The 19,610-nt window shown below is 60.2% G+C and overlaps 1 protein-coding gene across 10 annotated transcripts in view; it reads left to right on the forward strand.

Annotated features, from left to right (window-relative positions):
- The window catches only part of CABIN1 (calcineurin binding protein 1), a 156,702-nt gene that overhangs the window by 122,612 nt on the left and 14,480 nt on the right, over window positions 1-19,610 (forward strand). For all 10 annotated transcript variants that reach the window (XM_045458949.1, XM_045458954.1, XM_045458948.1 and 7 more), the window contains one exon: window positions 18,845-19,008. In XM_045458949.1, the coding sequence (XP_045314905.1) occupies window positions 18,845-19,008 (164 nt within the window). The remainder of the gene's footprint in view (window positions 1-18,844; window positions 19,009-19,610) is intronic.

A 19,610-nucleotide genomic window follows, 5' to 3' on the forward strand; every position in this document is an offset into this window, starting at 1 on the left:
GCTTGAAGCTTTCTGGGGGCCCGGGCTGCTCTTGAGCCCCAGAGTTGAAGGTCACATTCCTAGCCATCTTCTGTGCATGATGGCGAGGTTGCCTTGTATGGGGGTGCCTCAAGCCAGGAGCCGCTACAGGTGTGGCTGGGGCTTGTAGATGGCAGGGGGCACTCAAGCATGGCTGGGATGGGGGGTACCACATGCCTGGTCCAAGTTGGGCCTGATCCACACATCTGCCCTGTGTACCCCATTCTGGACCAGATGGATGGTGCCCTGACCTCAGAGTATAGTTTTGCTGTTGACTTCCTGGTCCTGGCCCCTGCTGACCTCAGTTTCACCATCTCCAAAGGTGGGCCAGTGGATGAGGTCAGTGGTTTTCCAGCCTGTTTTCCAAAAGAACCCTCTCACACATGCCCCGCTGGGAAACATGAAAGGACAGCCTCTCTAGCGGACAGGAAGGGCTGGGTGCCACCTGCTTTGGCCGCCCTCCCCCCCACCCCGCCCTATCCAGGCTCCCAAGAAGGAGGGGCAGGAGCCCAGGAGAGGAGAGGCTGTGGGGTCTCTGCCCTGCCACCATTCTGCCAACCCAGACAAGGTGTCCCGAACTCAGTGGCCAGGCGTACTTTCTGGGGTGGCTTCAGTGTGGAAATTTGCCACCGCCTCCTCCTCCTCCTTCACCTCTTCCTCCTCCTCCTCCTCCTCCCCCCCACCTTCTTTTCCACTGTTCCTCTTTGGAAAGTTTGACCAAGTTGCTTCTGAGAGAGCGGAATTGGGTTTAAAATCCAAACCAGAGCTCCAGCTCCAGGAGTCCCTGCCTGGTTTCCATGGTGACAGGCTGTGGCCACCAGTACCCCTGGGGGCGGAGCAAGGACTCCCTCACAAGGGCAGGCCCTGGCCCTGCTCCCAACCTGGCTCCACCCATACAGCTGGGTGGCCCTGGGCAAGCCAGTCAGATTTGGTAAGGCTCAGTTTCTTCATCTGCACACTGGGGCTGACCAGACCTGCCTCATGAGGTTATAATGGTACTGCCTGCCATGTACCCTGGGGCAGTTGTTGTACCCAGAGAGGGTCCAGAAGGGTCCCTGCAGGAGAAGGAGGGAGCTGGGGGAAGGGACCCTGGTGACATAAGGCACATGGGTGACGGGGTTCACTAGGGTCAGTGGAGGAGAAGGTGAGATGGATCAGAACCAATTGGGAAGGCCTCTTGAAGGAACTATAGGAATTTGGTTGATTAAAGACAGATTTTAAAATGCTGGTCTCTGAGTATGTACAAGAAGTCTAAAATTAAGGTATGTCAGAGCAGGTGGAACTTCCCCATGAACTCCAGCCCATCGCTGTGTGCCCAGCGACAGCACAGACTCACAGATTCTGTCCAGCCACAGCCCGCTCCTCCAGCTCCCCACATAGGACAAGTACAAGTAAGGGCCAGTTCTGGGCTGCAGGGGAGGCCCACTCAGCACTGGCCACGGGAACCCCAGGCAGCAGAAGCATCTGTCGGGACCTGGCCGCCTCCGCCCCATCAGGCCAGCGCCGGGCTTTATTCCCTACCCACCTGGATCTACTTAGAGGAAGGGGGCTAGCCTTGGGCTCCACGCCTTGCTTTGGCTGAGGCTCAGGCCCAGGCTCCTCACAGGTGGGGAATGAACCTGGCCCTGCTGCAGGGGTGTGGGAAACCCAATGAGGTGGTGCCGTGGAGGCCTTTGAAATGGAAGGCTGGTCCCAAGGGTGGGAGGTGAGGCCCCCTCTCCTGAGAGACAGGAGATAGCCGAGCGGGGCACAGGAGCCCACTGCCTTCAGCTTCATCCCCAGCGCTTAGCCCAGGCACCCAGAGTATATTATTTTGTGAGTCTCAGCCGTGGGTGCAGGAGAGGGGTATCTACCAGCCTCTCAGTGAGTGGAAGGGGGGCAGGGAACCAGGAGTGCTCCTGGAGGCCTGGACTGACCTGGAAGTTGCTCAGATTGTCAGACCAGGGAGAAGGCATTTCAGGAGAGAGAACTAAGGGAGGCGTGTGAGGTGTGAGGGTCCTGACGGGGCTCAAGGCAGACAGGGGTAGAGAGGGTGACTGGGCCTGTCCTCAAGGCCATGTGTATCTATGGTCAGCAGGCTGGCTCTGTCCTGTGGTAGTACACCCACCACGGGTGTACTGGTAGCAGTGCTGTGGTCAAGCGGGCAGCTCTCAGAGCAGTGGGCTATGCAGTGTAGAGGAAAGGCCTGGAGAAGGGTCTGGGGGCTAGAGAGGTTAGGGAGAATGTTGGAGTAGGGCTAGAAAGAGCCCTGTGGAGTGTCAGAGGGGAGTCTGGAGGAGGGTGGGTCCTGGCCACAGAGGAATTAGACACATGTCCCCTGCAGCCTGGTGTGGCTCGGCTCATAGAAGAGTGCTGTGTTTGAGCATAGACCCTCTGCCATGGGCCAGCAGAGCATCCTGCGATAACAGTTTGCACATCACTCTAGAGAGGGGACGGGAGGGGTGCTGCCCTTGGGTCCCATCTTCTGGTCACATCTCAAATGTGTTCTGCTTTGGGAGTACCTCTGTAGGCTGAAGACTCAGCTCTGCTCTGCAGGGTGAGTCTGGACGAGTTGGTTCCCCTTCTGAGTTATTATACACAAGATGTGAAGGGCTTCTGCTTGTGGCCATCGTTGACCAGGAGAAAGTGGTGGGCTTGCTTGGGAACACAAATGTGCACAGAGGTGTGCCAGCTATGCCTAGGACCTCACCTCTATCTTGTGGTTGGTGCCCATTCAGCTGGGCCTCTCCCTGCACGAGGATCCTGTGTCGGGCTACCCAGGGAAGACACCTGACAGGTGCCAGGCCACTACAGCCACTCATGGCTTGAACCTCACTCTACTGAGGTTCCTAATACTGCCCCCTCACTTAGCAGACCAGCCAGAAGAGCCAGAGCTGCCTCCCTTCCCCACTGCCAAGCCCACAAAGGCCATTTATTAGGAACCCGGGGTCAGACGACAGATAAGACTGTCCTAGTTTTCTCAGTGTGCATGTCAGACATGGCTTTTCTAGGATGCAGGCTTCCCTCCTGAGATGAAGCGGAAGCAGCTCAGCAGTCCTCCAAAGAGTGGGCGATTCTAGAAACCTGGACACAGCTCTCATTCCCAGCCCTGACGTGGGGGTGGACTCAGAGGAGCCCAGTGTAAGCGCCATCTCGCTCCAAGGAGGCTCTCATGGTCCCCATCAATCACACCCAAGACCCAGCTTACCCCGAGAGGCCTCATAGCCTGTTGGCCTCCTTCTCTGCCCTGCCTCTCTCCCCCTTCTCTCTTCATAGAGGCCCCTCCACGTGGTCCCATTAGCTGTCCCTGATGTCCCAGCCCCCCCCCCCCCCAACCTGTCTCTCCATCTCTCCTATGTTCCCATCCGGGGAGATCCCTAACAGCACCTGGCCCAGATGCTGGCGTGTCTTCCCCAGGAAGCTGCCCTGTGCCCTGTCCCTTGGCCTCGTCCTCGGTTCTCTCCCTCTGTGGCCAGCTCTGCTCCTGATCCCCAGGCTGGAAGTGCCAGGTAAGCTGAGCTGATGTGGACTGCGGCTGCAGCAGTGCCTGCCCGTGAGAGCCCTGGCGTCCATGGCGGCCTCGCGATGACTGGGATGTGGACGTGGCCCTCCCAAGGCGGCCGTTTCCCTCTTAGTAAGGCACTGGCAGGAACGTATACATGCCAGAGGCCCACGTGCTGGTGCTCGTGGCACGGGCACGGCTGTCTGTCGAGGCAGACAGCCCGAGGGACAGGGATGCTTGCATCGAGTGCTGCCCAGAGCAGCCGGGCTGTGTTTCCCTGGGCGTGTCCCTTCCCTGTTCCCCACCACTGTCCTCACTCGTGGTCAAACAGGCAAAACAGCTGGATTCAATGATGTCAAAGATACCTTGTAGCCATAAAGCACAGTCTAAAGAATTTCTGGGTACCAGAAGCTCTAGCATATGAGAGAGAATGAAGTGGGGTTGTAGCTGGAGGTCTGTATACCTGGGGAGGAGAAGCATGTTTCGCTGTCTTAGCTGTCTAGGAGGGGAGAAGAAGTTGGCCAGCATGAGACCGGAAGGCCCAGTGTCTTGGGCTGGCATGCTCTTGGCAGAGCAGCCGCCCAGGCACACGTCACACAGAGCCGGTGTCCCACAGCAGGGAGGCAGGTGAGCAGTAGTAAGACTTGTACCTCCAAACCAGTTAGCAGCTCAAAACTCCAAGGCTGAGGACTGGGACTGTTAACTCTGAGAATTCTTGCCACCTAAAGGCAGCATTAGACTCAGCCAAGGAGGAAGATGGGGTTAGGTCAAGTGGGGACTGAGGTAACAGCCAACAGAAAGGAACCAGGAGTGACCTACGGGTCCATGTTGGCTCCAGTCTTGAGAAGGGATGGCTGCAGGGGCCACTAGGGCCACCTGGTCCCTCTGGGCAGCTCAGCTGGCAGCACTTTGGGCAGCAGCCCAGCTCTGGGATCTAGGCTGTGGCTTCACTGGGCCCGGAACCCACCTCTGCTGGTAGTGGGGATGTGCGGGAGTGCTCACACTCACCGGCCTCATGACCCAAAGGCCAAGCACCTATTTCCAAGGAAGGCTGTGGTTACTGCTTAAGGGGGCGGCACTGCTGCGGTGACCAGAAAGTGTCCAGGAGAGGGTGAACAGTGTCCTGTCTGCCTTTGCTGCTGGTCTGCCCCAGGGCGAGGACATGCTGACACAGAGGCTTATGGACATACACACATTCACCCATTGGCCTGGATTCCACGCCCAGGTACCTGGCACGTCTTCCTTCCTACTTGGTAACGCAGGATGACAATGTCTGCCCTGTGGGCCAGTGTTCATCCTCTGTTGTTCCTCACACGATGCTGACACCTTGAGACAGTTCGGACTTTGCCCTCTGACCCTCCTCACCCTCCTCCTCCTCACATCACGTGCTCCTGACAGGGGCTACGCACACAGACAAGGCCACAGTTATTCAGTTTCACTTTCTCTAGTTCCTTCTGGCTTTGGTCACCATCCCTGGGCTTCGGGGGAGGCCAGGCCTTTAACCTAAGGGCAGCAAGCAGTTTGCATTTTAGAAATGGCTGTGGTGTAGAGAATAAATGTGGCCAGCCAGCAAAGCGTGGGGAGGTAGGGCCGGATTGGGGTTGCAAAGAGAATCACTGGCCCCCACCCCCCACCTCCCCCCACCCAACTTCTCAACATGAAAAAGGGTGGAGCCCTGGCCCACCTGCTTCACCATTAGATGCCAGGGGCTGCTGGGTGGGCAGCAGCCAAGGACATGACGGGTCCACATTTCTCAGACTTGGCCCTTAAAACCGGGGCCTTGGGCTGGTGGTGGGGAGGTAGCTCTCAGGGCCACCTACCTGTGGCCCTCGCCACCATCATCCTCTGCACGGTGGCCCACCGATCCTGGAGCTGGAGTGGGGAAAGCCAGGGTCTGCCTGGGAAAGCCCCTGTGGTGACCAGGCAACATCCCCAGGACTTTTAGTTTCTTATGATCAATTGTCAAAATTTGCTCTGGAGATTTAAGGTCAGACATCCCTTGGAAAGGCAACGAGGCACCCTGATGGTATGGGGCTCCTCCTGCCCTGAGGCTGAGGACGCTTGGGCCCATGTGCAGCCCGGGGCCAGCGTGTCCACTTCTAACATCAGTCCTTCTCCAGGGACAGGCTGGGGCATGCCCTTCAACACCCAGGCAGGTGACAGGGGCACTCCAATCCCCAGGATTGACCAGAGCAGCCAGCCCACAGGTTAGACCAGCCTCTCCCTGCTCCCTGGGGCTCCTGCCATACTGTGGGTGAGCATGGCCTCCTGGGCCCCCAAGGCTGACAGAGTGCTCACCACTTGGTTCTCGGGTGAGCTTTCAGGGGTGGCCCTGAGGTGGATGAGCTGCCATCTTGCCCGGACAGCAGTCAGAGGCCTGTGTGCTGCACGTCCAGGTGCCTTGTGAGCAATTAGGACTCATGGCGCTCTCCTGCATAGGGTACTGATAAGTCCCAGAAGGGGCACAAGGCTCTTTTGGGTGCAAAGAATTCTTGAGGATCTGGTGTAGGCTCGCTAGGGTCCCTTTAACAGTATTCTCACATGGAACCCCACAGAGCTTCTGATGTACCCAGGAGTGCTTCCTCCTGGGGGGGGGGTCAGGGAGGGCGACCCCCACTTTCCTGTTCTAGGCCTCAGTGCCATGGCCTGTCAGCTACAGATGGCAATGCCCATCTCATGGGGCTCTGGAGAGGGCTTGGGATGCTGGGTACTGTGGGGTTCCCAGGGCAGGGCCGAGGAAGCTGGAGATCACGGGGAGCACACATTGCCCCAAGGATCTCCCCTCTGAGCCCATTCCTCATCTGTAGAATGAGCACAGTCCCCCTTCCAGGCTGCCCTAGTCTCTCTCCAGAGACTTGGCAGGGGCCTGGTATACAACCCCTCACCGCCCTCCCCGGGCCTCAGTGTGCTCCTGAGAGCACCACAAGGGCCGGTTTCCAGAGAACTACGTACTCAACACAGTTTCTTCCTGGCCTAGGTGTGATGAACCCGTGTTCTCAGCCTCCTTTGGTCTGACTCGATCTTACAGGAAGTGGATAAAGTATGAAGTGAGGTCATGAGCTGTGCAAGGCACAAGTGTCACTTGTCTGCTCCAGGCTTCTGTACAGCCAGGAGGAGTCAACCAGCTCCAGAGCCAGCCAGGCCAAGGGAGCAGGTTCTGGCCATACTGACCTTACTGCTTTGTGACTCTGAACCAGTGCCCAACCTCTCTGAACCTGTCCCCACATGTGAGTGTCAAATGATGATATGCATGTAGATGGTGAAGGGCTATTGTGATTCCAGTGGCATGTGGGTTTAGAACTCCTTGTCTGAGGCTCGACCTGTGGTGAGCACTCGGTCAGGAGACCCCCGTCCTCACGTAGCCTTGGGGTGGCTTGTGCTGCTTGTCTCCTTGCAGGCGAGTGACCCCGAGAACAGAAACCTGGTTCTCCCAGGGCCTGGCAGGGAGTAGTAGTCCCCCAGGGGGTGCCAGACACTGCCTCTGTGTCCCCCATCCCCAGGAGGGAGGGATGGAGGGCAGAGTGCAACATCCCTTTGGCTGAAGAGGTAAGGTTGGCTCCGAGCCTGTAGGGACTACAGATACCTGGCAGGGTCACGTAGCAGGACAGAGAACACTAGTGCGCAGGAGCTAGCCTGAATGTAGGATGGGTGGAAACAAGCCGGCTCAGGGAGATGGCACCCAGACAAGTGTCACTAGGATGGGGGCCAGGTGGATCTGAAGCTTCTGGGTGTGGGGGGAGGGCGGAGGAAGTGAGGAGCTCGTGGGGCTGAGGTGGTGAGAGAGGAGCTGGGGGGGGGGGCGGTGCTGGTGGCAGGCCAGGGCTTGACGCAGCATCTTGTCATCCACTATCCCCTCCTTTGCTTGACCTCTCCTCACCTGGGACGGGAGGAGCAGCTGGTAGCTGGTGGACAGCCCTGGAGCAGCATGCCCCACAGTGCTGTGTGCACACTGGAGCTGTGGGTCCTGGGGGCATGTGGTATGTTCTTGGGTGAGGCTCTTCCCTCTGCTCCCATTCCTCATCTGTAGGATGAGCACAGTCCCCCTTCCAGGTTGCCCTGTGCTGAGAGGGAGGCATGCTACTGCCCTTCTTGGAATTCAGAGTCTGAGAGGGGATCCTGAACCTACCCTGCTTCTGTCTAGCTTCGACACTCCCACCGCCTTGACCCAGGGCCTCCTCCTGGCTCAGCCTTACAACCCAACTGGAAGATGAGGCCCCTGCCAGCTGTAAAGGCCGCTGGGGGACTGCCATGGCATCTCTGTTCTGCCCTTCCCCCTGAGGATGTTACTGGGAAAGTCTTTACTCCACCTCTCACTGCCCCATTGGATCAGCAAGGACAGCTCAGTGTAGCTGCGTGTCCCCACACACCCACTCCTCTGCCCTCCACAGGGCCTTCGCCTGGCACAACTCCAGGGGGCGCCATTCACATAGCGACCGCGTGCGGGGTGAGGGCTGCCACGGCCCTCCGCACTCCCTGCCGCCTCTACACCGCTTGGTCCGGGGCCTTTGAGACCCACAGCCCCCCTCCCCTCGCGGTGAGGGCTGCACCCCACGCCGGGTGGGCAGTCCACCACCGCCGGCGCGCACCGGGCCAGGGAACCTGCGAGGATTGGCCGGCAAAAGTCAGTTGTGCTGCTGGGCCCGCTTCCAGGCCAAGCGAGGGAGCGAGTGCCCGCGCCCCGTCCGGCTCTGCCCGCCCCGCCCCGGCCCGCCACGAGCGAACGAGCCTCCGCGGCCATGGCCCGGCGCCCGCCCTAGCTCCGCTGCACAGATGCCACGGCGGAGCCGGCGGGTAGGAACTTGACCGGGGCCGGGGGGCGGGGGCCTGGGCCGCGACCGCCTCTCCTCTGCCCACCGGCTCCCCGCTTTCCGAAGCTTTTGCTCAGCCCTTCCCAGGTCGGCTCGGGCGGCCACCCCCCGCCCCGGCCCCCAGCCCGCTAGGCGCAGCAGGAAGCCCGCGGGCCGTGGTTTCCCGGGCGCCGCTGCGGAGGAAGTCGGCCGGCGGCGGGGCCGCGGCGCTCCCATGCCCCCGGGCCGGCGCCCTGCACAGCGTCAGGTGGGCGGCCGGGCGGGCCGGGACGGCGGCGCACGGAGGCGGGCGACGGGCACCGGCGGAGCCCGCACCCGTACCCGCGCCGCCGGGGGAGAAGCCCGCGCAGCGAGCCCCGGGCGAGCCCAGCCCGACCCAGCCCGGGGCCTCCAGCTGGCGCGCCGGGGTGTGCGCTGCTCTGCGCTGCACCGCGCGAAAGCGAAAGCCAAAGCCGCTCTCCCGCCGCTGGCCCGAGCAACTTCGCGGCGGGCGGCGCCCAGGAGGAGCAGCGCAGGGCCGCTCCCGGGGATGGTGAGCGGGCCGGCCGGGTGGGCAGCGGCGCCCGGGCGCGGTGCTTCCCCAGCTATAAATAGCTGTTGTGCGGGGGCGGGAGGATGGTGCCGGCGGTTTGAGAGCGCCTAGCCTGCTCGGAGCCCTGAGCCGGGCCAGGACCTTGCCCCGCGGCAGAATGAGAGGGAGGGTGTAGAGGGGCGCGGGGCGGGGGTGCGGCACACGCAGGCGGGGCCGCGGTGGAGTTGTCAGGCTGGGCTCCCCCACGCACTTAGTTGTTTGTTGTTTCTGCTTTTCTCCGGGAGGGGGAGGGGAGGGACAGCCTGGCAGTTCTGGGGACCCAGTGTGCGACGTCTCATTTGGTAGAAGAGGCTGGAAGCAGGCGGGCACCAGCTGCAAGCAAATTGCAGGCTTCCCCAGCCCCTGCCTGTGCTGGGGACTCATTACCTGTGGATGGCGCGGGGAATCCCTTGCCCTCGGGAGCCCAGCCAGGACCGCTGGTTGGGTGGAGGGCAACGGCGCCCCTGGCGGTTTTGTACAACCCTGCGGCCAGAGAGCCGGCCCTGATGGGTCTGCAGTGGAAGCCGCGGGGAGGGACGGGGGGAGGCGGGTGCTGTTCAACCTCACCTACCTCTGGCTGCGCTGCCAACCTTAGGCCTGGAGCAGGACAGTGGTTACAAGTGCTGTGGGAGGGACAGGGCCCTTAGGTCTTCAAGGCATCAAGAAGATGGGGAGTCCTGGCCCCAAAGGCCTCAGAACTCCTGAGGAGGGTGGCTCCTGAAGGAGATGGAGCTATCTGGACTAGCTATGGGAGAGGTGCTGCCCTGCCAGTCTGGCTCTGTCTGTGATGCTCGCCTTACTTGGGGACATGGGGTGGAGTGAGAAGAGTAGAGTTGTCTGAGTTTTGCTGTAGTTTCAGCTCCCTGTTGGCTGTGTGCCCTGGGACGAGTCTCTCCCTGTGAGCTCTAAGTGAAACCCCATGTTGTAGAAGGTGGACAGGCACCCTCTGGGTGCCTTTGGCCCCCCAGGGCTCCCAGGCACCCAGCGCAGCTCTACATGCTCTCTCCAAGTAGTCTTGCTGTTTGGGAGGCTCGTATGGGTATGCTGGTGACAGAGGTCTCCCTAAGACTTTGGAGAATGCTGGTATTCTTCCCAAGGCTGCTCCCGACCTGAGGGCCTACAGTCCAGATTCCATCCTGGCTTAGCTTGGGGGTCGGGCTGCCTCGCTGAGGCTGGACGCTGGAATATTTTTCTGTTTCTCTGGGGGGAGAGGCTCTAATCTACCCCAGCACCCCTCCCTACTGAGGGGTTCCAATCACCCGCATGGAAGCTGGTCCTCGGCTGGAAGCAGGCTGCTCCCACAGCCCCAAGCCCGCTGCTCCTGGGAATAGGATGCCAGCAGGCTGCCCGCCCTCGCCTGTTTGGAGCGATGAGTCACCACTGCACCCATGCTGGGGGGGGGCGGGGGGTGCTGCTGCAGGAATCCCTCTGCCCAGGGAACGGGTTCTCCCTTGGGTGCTGGGTGCTCACAGCACTATGTTTTCTGTGAATAGAAATGTTGGGCCTGAGCAGCCCTGGGAGGCCTGTTCACCTGTCATACTGTGGCACATGGGGCTAGCTTGGGACTGGGAAGGCCCAGGATGATGGACTGCTTGCTCCCCCTGCACCCACCTCCTGTCATAGGTCAGACACCCAGGCCCTGCTGCTGCCCCTCTTTTGTTCTCCTGCAAGGAACACTCCAGGCGATAAGGTCGACCCTCAGGGGCTGCCCATTTCAACTCCACTTGGCAGAGGCTCCTCCTCCTCTGGCTCCTGCACCTTCTTGGCTCTTCTCTGGCTTTCCCTGAACACCCCATCCCTGAAGTCCTTACTTTCTCAGCCCATTACTCCTTGTACCAGCCTTTCTTCTCTCCCTTCACCCTAGATGCACATGTGTCTATTTGTCCCATTAGCAGGGGACCCCTCTGGTGGGTGTGCCTGACCCATCCATGTGATTCCTGGTTCCTGGGATGTACTTGGCTTACTGCGCAGTTGCCGGGCTCATCTGCCCTGGCAGACCCAGGGGCCACTCTGGAGCAACTTCTGAGGTGGGCCTCTCCAGCACCCAGAGGGGATTCATCTGGGGCATAGACTCTCCAGAGTCTGTTCAGGCCTTGGCTCATGCTGGGGACTCACTCAGAGCCACCCTAGGGCTACACTGCGGTTGAGGACACTTGGAGGCCAGGGTTTATGGCTTTGACCTGGAACATTCCTTTTCTGGAGGCTCCTCGGGCAGGCCCCATGGGCCCACATCCCTGTCTGCCTAGTTTGACTCTCCTGTGGAAGGGTTTTCCTTCCACCCAGGAGGCCAGGTTCTGTTCAAGGGGCCTGACGTGCCAGTGAGCCAGAGCCACCCGTGGGCAGCTCAGCATCTGGGAGGCCATGATGGAGCAGGCTAGGTTTCAGGTCCTTGGGACTGGCTATTGACTTCAAGAGCTAGGTCAGCCCTTCTAACCACTCTGTTAGCAACTCCTGGTCAGGTAGGGGAGGCCTGAGAAGGCCCCAGGCAGACATGGGCCCCTCTGGGTGAAGCAGCGTTGGGTGAGCTGGAGAGGGCCCACTGTGTGTCGCAGACACCGCCTGCCCAGCTGCCCACCTGCTCAGCGGACTGAGCACCCCTAGGTCTCTCACAGTGCTCTTGGCATCTGACCGCTTTTCCCCTTTTAGTTCCTCCCCAACGCACCCAAGCCCGGCTCCTTTGTGGCCTTTCTGGGTGCTCCCAGGGGTGGCTGCTTTCTCCTCTATCCTCCTGCTTGAGCCTCACTGGGTGCCCTGGCTGGGCATGACCCCAGTAATAGCAGAGCGGGGAAGGGACATCTGAGTCCTATGGGTAGGGCAGCAGGGGACAACGAGAGGAGCCCCGCCAAGTTGTGGAAGACCGAGGCTGGAGGCCATGCCCCAAACAGGGGCTCAAGGGACTAGATTATGAAGTCTCTGAGACATTCAGAAGTACTGGTGCAGGACACTCACTCCCCATCCCTCTGCCAGTGGGCGCTCCAGTCCCAATCTGCCCTCTCGGGGGGGGGGGGGGGGGGGCGGCGTTCTCAGGTCTTCAAAGGCCTTGGCTCAAAACTGAAGTGATTTGGTGTCACTGCTTAGTTCTGTTTCTGTTTCTAGTCTGTAAATCACAGATCACGTTGATGATCTTTTGTACCTTTGTAAGCATTCAGAGAGGACCTGAAGGAGAGTCTGGTTCCTGAGTCTGGTCCCATACCAGGTCACTGGGTAGCCTTGGGCAGGCTGTCCAAACTCAGTTCTTCCCTCTAGAAAATGAGGGGTGCGTCGATTACATACTCGAACAGTCCCTGCCAGTGTGGGTTTGGGATGAATCAGAGTCTCCATCCGGTCCCTATGGCCTGAGCTTCATCCACACAGTGACAAGCCTTTGCCCTGGGTCTGAGTGCGGCTCAGATGGAGCAGTGCCTAGTCAGGCACATCTCCCACCTGCCTCCTTCTCTGCCTTGGCATCTCCAGGCCACTTGTTTTCCTGGGGGGCCTTTGCCTGTGCCCTTAGAGTGCAGGAAGCCCCAGGGAGAGCCATTACTGAAAGGTGGGGTCCGTGAAGGTGGCAGGTGCATCTGGGATCCCCAGAACGACCTCGGGGCATACCATTGAGAACGGCCTGAACAGTGGCCTCGCACAGGGTAGTTGGGGCTACTGTGAGAATCAAAACCTGCCGTTTGGGGCCGCCAAGCTCAGCATTGGCCCTGAGCCGGGTGAAGAGGCTGTGCTGGTAGCCCTGCAGGTGTGCAGGGAGCCAGGGGTCCAGGAGCCTGGATGGGCAAGACCTTCTGGCCCACACTGAGGCAGTTAGGGAGGTGTGGGCTGGCCAGCTGATGGGGAATCTGGGGAGAGAGGAGTCTCTGCCCCTCTAGGAAGAAGCTTCCCCCAGACTCCAGTGTGCTGGAGACATCATGAGCCTTAGGACTGAGCACGACCTTAGCCTGGCAGCCAGGAGTGTGCTCCATGCCAGCAGGGGCATCTGCTATCCATCCCTGAGGTGTCATCTGCCAAGATTTTGGTGACCAGAAGCCAAGACCTCGTGGCCTTCCTGCTCAGACACCAGCCTCGCCCTGCTTTCCAACCCCCTTTGTGAGTGGACAGTGTGTTCATGGGCAAGGGCACCGGTTGGCCCGGCAGCACCCCACCCCTTCCACCGACCCAGCTCTCAGCTTCCGTGGGAAAGCTCCCCTGGTTTCCAAGGGCCTTCAACCATGCCAGCCAGCCCCACCCTCCATGAACCTCCAGGTTTGCTCTAGTGTGGGGCTCAGTTTCCGAAGCTCTCTTTCCTTAAGAGCAGCAGGAAGATGCCCAAGTCTCAAGGCTACAGGGAGGGTTTGGTAACTTGTCTCAAGCACTCAGCACAGAGTCTGGGGCTCCATGAATTATTCAGGTAGTTATAGTCTGTTTCAGTGACCTCATCTGCCAGCCAGGAGCCTGGAACCACTTGGATGGGTTGGGGGTCGGCTGAGATGCTCCCGAGGAGATGCACAGAGGTGGAGCTTTGAGCACAGTCCCAATGTTTCTGAGTGCTCTGAGGCTGCTGCTGTATGCCCCCAACTGCCCACAGCTCTCCAAGCACACACCATCCCAGCCAGGAATTGGGTGTGCCTGCACTCTGGCGGAGGGGAGTCTTGGGGTGCAGCCAGAACTGCAGGACAGGAGGGCAGCTGGGGAGGGCACAGGGGAGAAGCAGGAGGGGCCCTGAGTCATGCCCCCCCCAGGCCCCGCCTGGCACCAGTGTTGCCTTCCTGCCTCACAGGTGAGCCCCGTTCCAGATCCTCCTCATGGGGCCCCTGCTGCCCCTGGCTCCCACTCCTGCCACTCACTCATCTGCGATCCTGTTTTGGCCTGTCCTTCAGCCCCCAAGTGCCGGCCTCCCCTCTTCTCGGGCACTGCTGCCCACTCCCTTCTTATCAGATCCCCTCTTCCTCCCTCTCAGATGCCTCCTGGCACATCCCCTGTACCCTTCCTGAAGCCTGTGCTTGTGGCCTCTGCTGCTGCAGGTGGAGCCTGACTGTGCCCCTTCCGCCAGTGTGCAGACATCCCTTTCCCAGTGCATTACCCTCCCTGGGAGCTCCCCGGTTCTCTTAGGGGCTTGATAGCCCTCCCTAGGCACAGCCTGGCAAGGCTGTCGTTCCCTGAGGGGCAGTACGTGGGGGTGTGCTTTGTCTTCTTCCCCTCTGTAGCGGGGCGGGAAGTGTTCCACTTGTCTTGGGGCTGCTGGTGTCGTGGGGGCTCTGGCTGCAAACACAGAAGCCCAGCGCTGCCTGCTCAGGCAGAAGGCAGAGCCTTGGCTTGCTTGCCACCCTGCCAGCTTAAGACTCTGCCTGGTGGCTCCACGCCCTCGGGCCAGCTGTCCCTGGAGGCTAGCTGCATGTCTGCAGGAACCTCCCCAGGGCTTATGGTGCCTGTAGTTCCCTCCTGATTTTCCGTGGACTCTGCCTGATGTGTTTGGTCTTCCTTTCCGAAATAGCTGGCGGTATGTTATGGCTGCATGTGCATATCTGGAAAGGAATGGGTTAACAGGGAACCCTCATGTAAAAGGATCCAAACCACGCTCTGAAATGTGTGGTACAAAGTAGACCTATCCTCAGCGGGTGCGTCCAGAGCCCCGTCCCTCTGTCCGTCCTCAGGGATTGGCCGAAAGCTGTTTGGGAGTCTGGCTCCTGAGCATAGGAACCCTCGTCTCCTCCCAGAGTGATCCCCACAGATGTGCCTAGCCGGTGCAGAGTGGCTCCGGTGGAAAGTGGCCCACTGGCCCCAGACGTGAGGAGGGAATCCACATGCACTCCGGGCTTGGCTACCATCCAGCAGCGTGGCTGGGGGCTCGCTGCCCCTCAGTGGGCCTCCGGTTCCCACCTCCACAATAAGCAGTTTCAGCCAGCTGAGTGTGCTTGAAAATGTCCATGATTGTGTAACTCAGATGCCACTGGATTCGTCAGTGCTGGCTGGAAGCAGCATCCTGGGAATCAGGAACCGGGTGCAGGAGGAACGGCAGGGGTGGGGAGGGCGGTCCCAGAGGGTAAGACAGGCAGGCCAGTGGCGCCATGGCGTGACAGGGAGCGGGTGGTAGGCAGACCCCCCCATCGGTGTGCATCCAGAAAGCGTCTCATCTGAGGCATTGCCTTGCTTCAGCCCCCGCCTTCATCTGCTTGCTGGTGGCTACCACCGGTGCCAGGCTACCTACCCCTCACAGTCCCAGGCTGGCCCACTTCAGGGGGTGGCTTGGTGGGCCCTCCCGAGTGGTTTCCTCAGCATGCTCACTGGCCCGTTTTGGCACATCCCATCCCTTCTCCAAAAGAGACACCAAACAGGTAAATGCCCTGTGTCTTTGATTCCAGAACTTGGGAGCAAGAGCGGGAATTTGGGACCCCCTCTCTGCAGGGGCCCTATCCACACCCCCCCCCCCCCACCTTCTGCCAAGTCTGCTGTGGCCACCTGGTCCACCCTGCAGAGGGCCAAATGTGTTTTACCTCTGGCATCGCTTTCTCAGCCCCTTCTTTTTCAGGGGAGAGAGGAGAGCTAGCTCTTGCCCCACCAGGAGCTTGGCCGGATATGCCCCTGAGCAGCCCAAAGTCCTGCCAGCCCTCAGGGAGCGTGTTGCTGACTCGCCATCATTGCCTTTTGGCAAGGAGGTGTGCCGCCACCCCCCACCCCCACCCCCACCCCCCAGTGCAGGGCTCATGTGCACACCCAGCGCTCTGAAGGGCATTCATTTCCCTGGGAGCAGAATTGTTTCCCACTTAGCCTGGAAAATCTCCAGGGTGAGGGACTGGTGGGGAGGTGGATGAGCTGGGCTTCTCTGCGAGCAGGAAGCCCTTCTCAAGCTGGGCCCCTTGCTTCTGCCAGCTTTGTGTCGGGCCCCTGGGGACCTGGAGCTGAAGCACACCTGCCCCCACTTAGGACACATTCCTAGCCACCGGCCCACCACCCCCTGACCATCTGAGGGGCTGCCCCCTAGTGGTCCTGGCAGAGGCTTAGGAGGGCAGCAAGCCAGGAGGGCTTCAGAGAGGAGATGACCTCACAGCCAGGCTTGGGAGGACACAGGAAAACTGGCTGGGCAGAGGAAGTGAGAGGGTGCCTGAAAAAGTGAGAAGGGTAAAATTCACGGCTCTGTGAGGGGGTATGGTGAGTGTCCCGAGTCCAGGGACAGGGCAAAGGCCAGTGAGGCTTCGGTTTCCGCTGAGGCAGATAAAGGAGCTGCCTTGTCAAGGATATAAGCAGTGAGGGATGCAGCCACACCATCCTTTTCTTAACTTGTCCTGGCCCAGGCCGGGTGGACGAATGGGGAGCAAGAGTCGAAGGAAGAGGCAAGATGAGGCTCGAGCCAGAGTAGGAATGTTAGGGGCATAAGGTGCAGGCTTGGGTGCCAGGGAGGGGCAGGGGTGCGGGGACAGCCTGGGGATTCAGCACAGTGTGAAGAAACCTTTTCTAACAATCTACCAAGGATGAAACGGGCCACCTCCAGAGGTGGTAAGCTCCTGAGATGTACAGGCTGAAGCTGGTGCCCACCAGGTGTGTTGTGGGGCCAGGCATTGGGGCCCAAGCACCCCAAGTGCCTGGAGCCTCCTGAGGCTTTGGCGCCATGTCTGAGGCCCCCGTGACACTTGCTTCTGCCCACCTCACAGCCAGGCTCACCCCGAGTCCTTGGCAGAGGTGACATGGGAGGAACAGGGCCACTTTCCCAGGGGAGGGGCCAGAAAAGTCAACACCTCTGTCCTCACACAGCCACCCCCAAACACGATTTGAAGGAAGAAGTGTGAGTCTTCCATTCATCCTCCCCAGTGGCTCCCCCAAGGAGAGCAGGGGACCTTCCACCCTTAGCTGCTCATCAGGCAGCTGGGAGAGACCTTCTGAGCCCGGATCAAGGTGCACTGGGAGGAGTGACCGCTGATTGTTCTTTGAGTCTTCAGAGGTTTTGCCAGGGAAGAGGGAGGCATTCAGTGAAATCCAGGGTCATCCTGGACCCTTGTGGGTTGAGGGTGCAGAGCAGAGCATGCCCCTCTGTGCCCTAAGGAAGAGTGAGATCCGGGAGCAGTGGGGTCACACCCAGATCTCTGGCTTGACCCTGGGCCGGCCCTGGTGCACACCTGCAATGTCGTGGCATGTGGTGGGACTGTGCTTCCGACTCTCCCCCTCTCCTGTTAGGTGCAGGAAGGAGCTGGGGGCCAGTGGTGGAGGGCCAGAGCAGGTGACGGAGGCTTCCTTCTGAGCTGGTTGGCTGGTCCAGCCTGTGCTCAGAGCTGTGGTGGTGGTGAGGGGCCAACTGTGGGACTGCCTCTCATGCTGTGTGACCCTGAGGGAGTTGCTCCTCATCTCTGTGACATAGAGATGTCACGATGTCATGGTGACATAGCTGTGTCAGCCTGTGATGCAGAGCATGGTGACGTCTGCAGTGCCTCGGGAGAAAGAACCAAGCTCTTCTTCAGCCTGGTGGGTCTGGTGGACAACAGAGAGGGCACCTCCCAGCCCCTGCCACACATCTGGGGTACAGTGTCAGGGCCACACTGGCCAGACAGCTGTCCAAAGCTGCCCCTCGTCCTCTCAAGTGGCAGCTTTTCCTGAGCTGCTGCAGAAGCCACCTGTGCCCAGTGGGAAGATACAGCGTTGGTATCAGTGCCCTAGATGTGGGTGGCCTCAGCCTCCTGGTTTTGTCTAGGCCGGGAGGCAGCTGGTGCCTTATTTGGTACTGCCTGGGATAAAGAGTAGTTGCCAGCCTTCACACAGTGCCCCAGCCTGCTCAGGGGGTGGGGGGAGCAGTTCTCTGCGCCCGGTGTGAGCCCAGTGACCCAGTGTGGAGGCTCTGGGGGCTTGGAGTTGCAGGTTTTAGGCTCCTCTCTTGCTTAAGTGGCTCAGGGCTGGGGGTGCCCTGGTTTTCTTCCCGGGACTGCTGGAGCCGGGAGTTAGTCACTGAGCACCCACGGGAATAGAGCCCTGGGAAGGGCACCCCCTGGGTACCCTTCTGTGGGCCCCGGGTGCAGGAGGCAGCATTGCCCACAGCCCTGGTCTGGGCAGGAATTTCTGGGCAGGAATTTCTCTAGGGTGTTGGCTTCAGGAAGCCACCTGTGAGCCTGCCTGCTCCTTCCAGGTCCCCAAAGTCCTGCCCCAGAGACATAAACCTAATGTCCAGGTCCTGCAGCCTCAGGCCTTCTCAGAAGGTATGAGCTTCTGTTCACTTACAATTCACTCCCTTGGTCATCCTTTCCTTCACTACACCTGGACTGGACCCGAGTGTGTCTCAGACACCATGCTGGGTGTGGGGATGCCACAGGGAACCAGACATGGAGCTGCCGATGAGCAGGGTGCCAGGTGCAGGGGTGGGCTAAGCACGGGCTGAGGGAGACCGTGGCGGGTATCCTTAGAGCTGGCCCTGCTCCAGTGCAGCCTTCAGACAGTGAGGTTGGATGGCCGAGAAGTGGAGGAGGGGGTCCTGGCCACAGCATACACTGGACAAAGGCGGGTTCAAGGAAACCTGGGCATCCAGCAAGCTGCAGGTCATTTTCAGCCCAGCCCTCCATTCTCTGGGTGCCGCTGGAGGGAATGCACACAGGTGGGGCCCAGGCTTGAGCGTGTCTGGCCAGCAGCAGCTGCCAGAAGTTCACGTTGGCCACCTTTTGACTCATCAGTTCAGCTCTAGGAATTGTCTCATGGCTGAGTCAGCACCTGTGCAGAGGCGCAGAGGCACTAGACTTCTCCCGCTGGTTGCATTTAACTGAGGGGATGCAGCCTGTGTGCTTCCTGTAGGGAACAGAACAAGTAAACACATACCTTGCAGCCATTCAGAAGAGGAGAGTGCAGAATAGTGCGTGCATTCTTTGCCACCATCTGTGGAGGGAAGTACATGGGGGTGGCCACGCTCCCACTTCCCTTGGGATAGCAAGAGGGGTCCGAGGCACCCTGGATTGGGCAGAGTCCCCTGTGGTATCATGGCAGGCTCCAGTTGCGGCAGCCCACCTCACACGCCCACCTCTGTCCATTTCACAGGGCATCTGGCGGATCCCCGTGGACGAGATCGACCGGCCGGGCAGCTTTGCCTGGCACATGAACCGCTCCATTGTGCTGCTGCTCAAGGTGCTGGCCCAGCTCCGGGACCACAGCACCCTGCTGAAGGTGTCCTCCATGCTGCAGCGGACCCCGGACCAGGGCAAGTGAGTGCAGCCACCCGGCCCGGTGTGTGGTCAGCCCCGTGGGGGCAGCTGGTGCTGCCGTGGGTCAGAGCATGGGTGCACACACAGGCTGGAGCCCCTCATCCGCCCAGGGCATTTCTCCACTGGTTGTGGAGCCTAGACCCACCCTTTTTTTCAGGAGCCTCTCTGTCCTGGTATCTAGACAGCACCCTGCCCTGTGCACCCTGGGGTGAACACAGGCTGTGGACAAGCTACCCTTTCCTTCCTCCTGCTTCCCTTCAGCTTGGGGCTTTCAGGGTGCTGTCAGGTTGTGGGGAAGACAGGTGTCCAAATCATAGCCAGGGTCCCCCAGGTGAAGGCCAGTAATAACAGGCCAGGCAACAGGGGGACCTGGGCCGCGGAGGTAACCGGGCATCCCTTTGCCAGAAAGGGTGGGACAGATAGGACCGAGGGATATCTGCTTCAGCTGCAGTTGCAGGGGTTGTGGGGGATCCCTGAAGATGTGGTCTGGCCCAACTGGGCCAGCAGCTGCCCATGCCTGCACCACCTCACCTTCTCTCGTCTCACTCACCCCAGAAGCTGGGGAGGGGCCCTCAGCTGGGGCCTGGAGCACACTGGACACA

This window comes from Leopardus geoffroyi, chromosome D3, assembly GCF_018350155.1.
Source record: "Leopardus geoffroyi isolate Oge1 chromosome D3, O.geoffroyi_Oge1_pat1.0, whole genome shotgun sequence".
Taxonomy (NCBI): Eukaryota; Metazoa; Chordata; class Mammalia; order Carnivora; family Felidae; genus Leopardus; species Leopardus geoffroyi.